This window comes from Numida meleagris, unplaced genomic scaffold (assembly GCF_002078875.1).
Source record: "Numida meleagris isolate 19003 breed g44 Domestic line unplaced genomic scaffold, NumMel1.0 unplaced_Scaffold250, whole genome shotgun sequence".
Lineage (NCBI taxonomy): Eukaryota > Metazoa > Chordata > Aves > Galliformes > Numididae > Numida > Numida meleagris.
The window spans coordinates 170,024-174,005 of record NW_018364306.1 but is presented as its reverse complement, the minus strand read 5'-3'; the positions used below and the strand labels follow the sequence as shown (position 1 = coordinate 174,005).

The 3,982-nt window shown below is 73.2% G+C and overlaps 1 protein-coding gene across 1 annotated transcript in view; it reads left to right on the top strand.

Moving 5' to 3' along the window:
* TLX2 (T-cell leukemia homeobox 2) overlaps window positions 1-3,834 on the top strand; it is an 11,578-nt gene extending 7,744 nt beyond the window's left edge. Inside the window, exons 3-4 of the mRNA XM_021382521.1 lie at window positions 2,056-2,293; window positions 2,437-3,834. Of these exons, the coding sequence (XP_021238196.1) occupies window positions 2,056-2,293; window positions 2,437-2,653 (455 nt within the window). The 3' untranslated portion in view covers window positions 2,654-3,834. The remainder of the gene's footprint in view (window positions 1-2,055; window positions 2,294-2,436) is intronic.
* Window positions 3,835-3,982: the final 148 nt, after the last annotated feature.

Sequence of the window (3,982 nt, the reverse complement as noted above, 5' to 3'; positions counted from 1 at the left end):
GCTGCGGCTCCGGGTGGGCGCTGCCCCCGGCGGCCCCGGTTCCCGGTGTGCCGTTGCGGTCGGAGCTTCGCGGCAGCCGCTCCCCGCGATGCACGGGGAGCTCCCGTCGCGCTTCGGCCGCGGGCTCGGGCTCCGCAGCACCGATCCGTTACAACCGCGGGGCCGCGGCCCCGGCCCGGTCCCACCGGGAGGAGGGAGGTCGTGTGGGGGAATGGGGAGCGAGGACCCCGTGTGGGGGTGCACGGTGACACGCACTTGCGTGCGGGAACGGGGCTGTGCAGGGAGCAGCCCCCGTGCAGCGTCTGCGGGGCTGGAGGCCTGTGCCGTGGGGTGTCTGTGCGGCCGTGAGCCCGCGCTATGGGGCGTCTGTGGGGCCGGGGGCCCGGCGGGGAGGTGCTGGCGCAGCTGTGAGGCCGTGCTGCGCAGTGGTCATTGTGCTGGGCTGCGGGATGTGCTGGGAGGAGGACGGGGCTGTGCGGGATGCGCAGATCCGTGTGCGTGTGCACGGGGATGGACGCTGGGCTCCTGGATGCCGGCTTGGGGGCGAAGCCAGGGCTGGGGTGCGATGGAGCGCTGGGGAGGGCGGTGGGGTGCGGTGCTGCCGATGGGGCGGTGTGCGGGGTGCTGTGGCTGGAGCACCTCAGGGTGCTGAGACAGGGGCTCTGTCCCCCAGCGCAGAGGGCGTGGGGTGCTGCTGCCCGGTGCTGGGTGCCGTGAGCGTGGCTCAGTGCGGCTCCTTCCCAAGATGGCGGCACTGCCACGTCCGCAGCGCGGCCCTGTGCGGGGACGAGGGCGGCGGATGAGGCCGGGGCTGTGGGGGCTGCGGGGGCTGGGCCCCGTGGGGTGGGAGGTCTGGGGGCATGGGGGACCCATCCCGGGCACCAGCAGAGCCGGGTTCACCTCCCGGCCCACCCGTTGTTGATGGAGCGCCGTCCCCGCGCATGGCCGGTGGTGACGTCCCCGTCTCCTGCCTGGCGCCAGCGGTGGGGGGACACGGCGGCCCCTCCCCGGCACGGGGTCTCCCAGCCGTGGCCATCACTCAGCACTGGAGCCTTGGGGTGGTCTTGGGGCTGTCGGCATCTGTTCGCGGTGAGGGGCCGCCCCACGCTGGGGGGGGGTGCGGGGGCATCCGTCCATCCCCCCGACTGCGTGGCTCCACCTGCGTCGAGCGCTTCCGCCCCCGCCGCGGGCAGACGCCTTCCCACCGTGCTGCTGGAGTGCGGGGCATGGACGATCTGTCCCTGGGGTCTGCCCCGTGCCCCACAAGCGTGGGGTGCTGGAGCCCCATGGCGGCCCCATTGACTCAGTGCTGCCCACGCGGTGCGGTGTTGGCGATGGCCGTGGTGTCCTGGAGCTGTGCCTCAGCCATGGGCCGCCTGCACTGCATGCACATGCTCCGGCTCCGTCCTCCTCCCTGCCCTTCGCTGCCCTGACGCTCCCGTGGCCCCGTCCCCGTGTCCCTGCAGGACGTGGCAGCCGCTTCCCCAGCCCCCCGCCCCCAGCAGCTGCAGGGCGGCCAACCCAGAGGCTGCTGCGTGCGAAGGGAAGGAGACATCAGCTGCCTCCGATGGCCTCCGGGTTCCATCTCCTCTGCGGGGAGGGCTGGGAGGTGGCAGGGCCGCGGCGGCTGCGGCACAGCGCGGTGCTGGGAGCAGGGCTGGATTTGTGCCGCCGGAGCCCTGCGATGACCCTGGGAGTGGGCCCACTGTGCCGCTTGGTGACGTTGGGGGTCCCGGCTGCCGGGTCCCCCCTTGGGCTCAAGGAGCAGTCAGAGCCACGGCGGGGAGGTGCACCTGAGCCCACTCATCACGTTTTGCGGTGCCGCGTGTCCTCTGTAGGATCAGGACGTGGGCTCTCCCTCCTCGCCCCCTCCCTGCAGCTCCCATTCTGCTCAGCCCACGTCCCGCCCTGGGCTCAGCGCTGCCCGAGGGCTGCGCCGCTCTGGCCGTGCCGTGCAGGATGGGTCTTGGCCCCGTTCCCCGCCGGCGGCCGAAGCGAGGGACGGGGCTGTGCCGCGCTCCCCCCGCCCCAGCGCTCACCCCCCTCTGCCCACAGCCGCGCTCTCGCCCTTCGCGGCAACCCGGCGCATCGGGCACCCCTACCAGAACCGCACGCCGCCCAAGCGGAAGAAGCCGCGCACCTCCTTCAGCCGCGTGCAGATCTGCGAGCTGGAGAAGCGCTTCCACCGCCAGAAGTACCTGGCGTCGGCCGAGCGAGCCACCCTGGCCAAGGCCCTCAAGATGACGGACGCGCAGGTCAAGACCTGGTTCCAGAACCGCCGCACCAAGTGGAGGTAACGGGGGGGTCCGCCCGCAGCTCCTCCTGCCTCTGCCCGGCTGCTTCGCTCGCATCCCGGCCCGGCCGGGGCGGTGGCGGTGCCGTCCCCAATGTCCCCTTGCCCCAACCCTCACCCCGCACCTGGGGCTGTGTGCGCAGGAGGCAGACGGCGGAGGAGCGCGAGGCGGAGCGGCAGCAGGCCAACCGGCTGATGCTGCACCTGCAGCAGGAGGCCTTCCAGAAGAGCCTGAGCCAGCCGCTGCCGCAGGACCCGCTCTGCATGCACAACTCCTCGCTGTACGCCCTGCAGAACCTGCAGCCCTGGGCCGAGGACAATAAGGTGACGTCCGTCTCAGGGGTGGCTTCCGTGGTCTGAGGGCGCTGCGTGGCGGAGGGGACCCCCTGCGCCCCCGGGGGCCCCGAACTGGCCAGGAGGCGGCGGCGGGCGGTTCAGCCTGGAGGGGTGTGAGGCGGCCCCGTCACCCCGTGGTAGGGAGGGGGCTGCTGCTTCCCGGTGCCGTCCCGAGTGGCAGCCCCCTCCCCACACCGCATCCGGGCCCCCTCGCTGCCCCAAGGGAGCAACAGCCCTGGGCAAGCGGACTCTGGGCTCTGGCCCCCTCCCACCCACACCCCTTGTGCCTCTGCCAGCCCGGACCCTCTGGGGGGGCCGCCCACCCCGTGCAGCTCCTTGAGGCCCGGTTCCCCCATCAGCAGCTCCATGTGCTGGGCCAGCCCCTCAGCACCCATCCTGCCCAGGGAGGGCAAAGCCGGGGGTGGGGGTGGCACCCCCCTGGACTCTCACATTCCCGGTGCTGGAAACTCGCTGCTGCCAGGGGGGCAGTGTCCCCCACAAGCGCCGTCTTACCTGGATGAGTCGGAGTTCAGCAGCTGTGGCTTCCAGCTGGGGGGGTCCCATCCCCCCATCCCTGGCCCCAGCGTTCCCTGCGCGCCGGACAGATGGAGCTCGTTGGCCACACGGGTCCCGGTGCTCCTGGCTCCCACCTGCTGTGCTGGGCCTGGACGATGGGCACAGGGTCCCCCCACGTAGCAGCGGGTGGCAGCAGCCCCCCCCCCGGGGCCACCTCCACCTCCTCCCCGCGCTGTGTCTCGGTGTGGGACTGAACTTTCGGTCTGGCACGATGCAGACAACGTGAGCAACGGCGCTGCCGGGTCTCCGCTGCAGGAACCGTCCCCAGCAAAATTCTGCCCACCCAGCAGCGGGGTGCAGCCAGGCCAGGACTTGGGCGATGCAGGGCTGGGCCACGGGACCCTCCCCAGCCCGCTCCAGGTGGGGTCCCGACCCCAACCCTAATCGTGACCCCGATCTCGTCCTTGACCTCCCCGCTGACCTCGACCTCACCCCTGATCCCAACCCGGCCTCCGCTGTCCGTGGTGCCGCCGGGACGCGAAGGGGCGTACGGGAACCGCCCCCGGGAACCGAGCGCGTGCACCGGTCCCCGCCGGGACCGCGGGGACCGCTGCCGGAACCGGGACCCCTCGGGGCGTACCGGGAGCCAGGGGTGACGGCGGGACGGCGCCCGCCCCCCGTCGGGTCTCGCAGCCCATTGGGTCACGGTCCGGGGGGGCGGGCGGCGTCCCGCGGCTCCCGCAGCGCTCCCGGGAGGAGGCGGGGCCGCCGGTGCCGGTTTCCCGGCGGCGGGATTGGCTGCGGCTCCGTGACGCGGCCCGTCGGACCGGGAGGGGG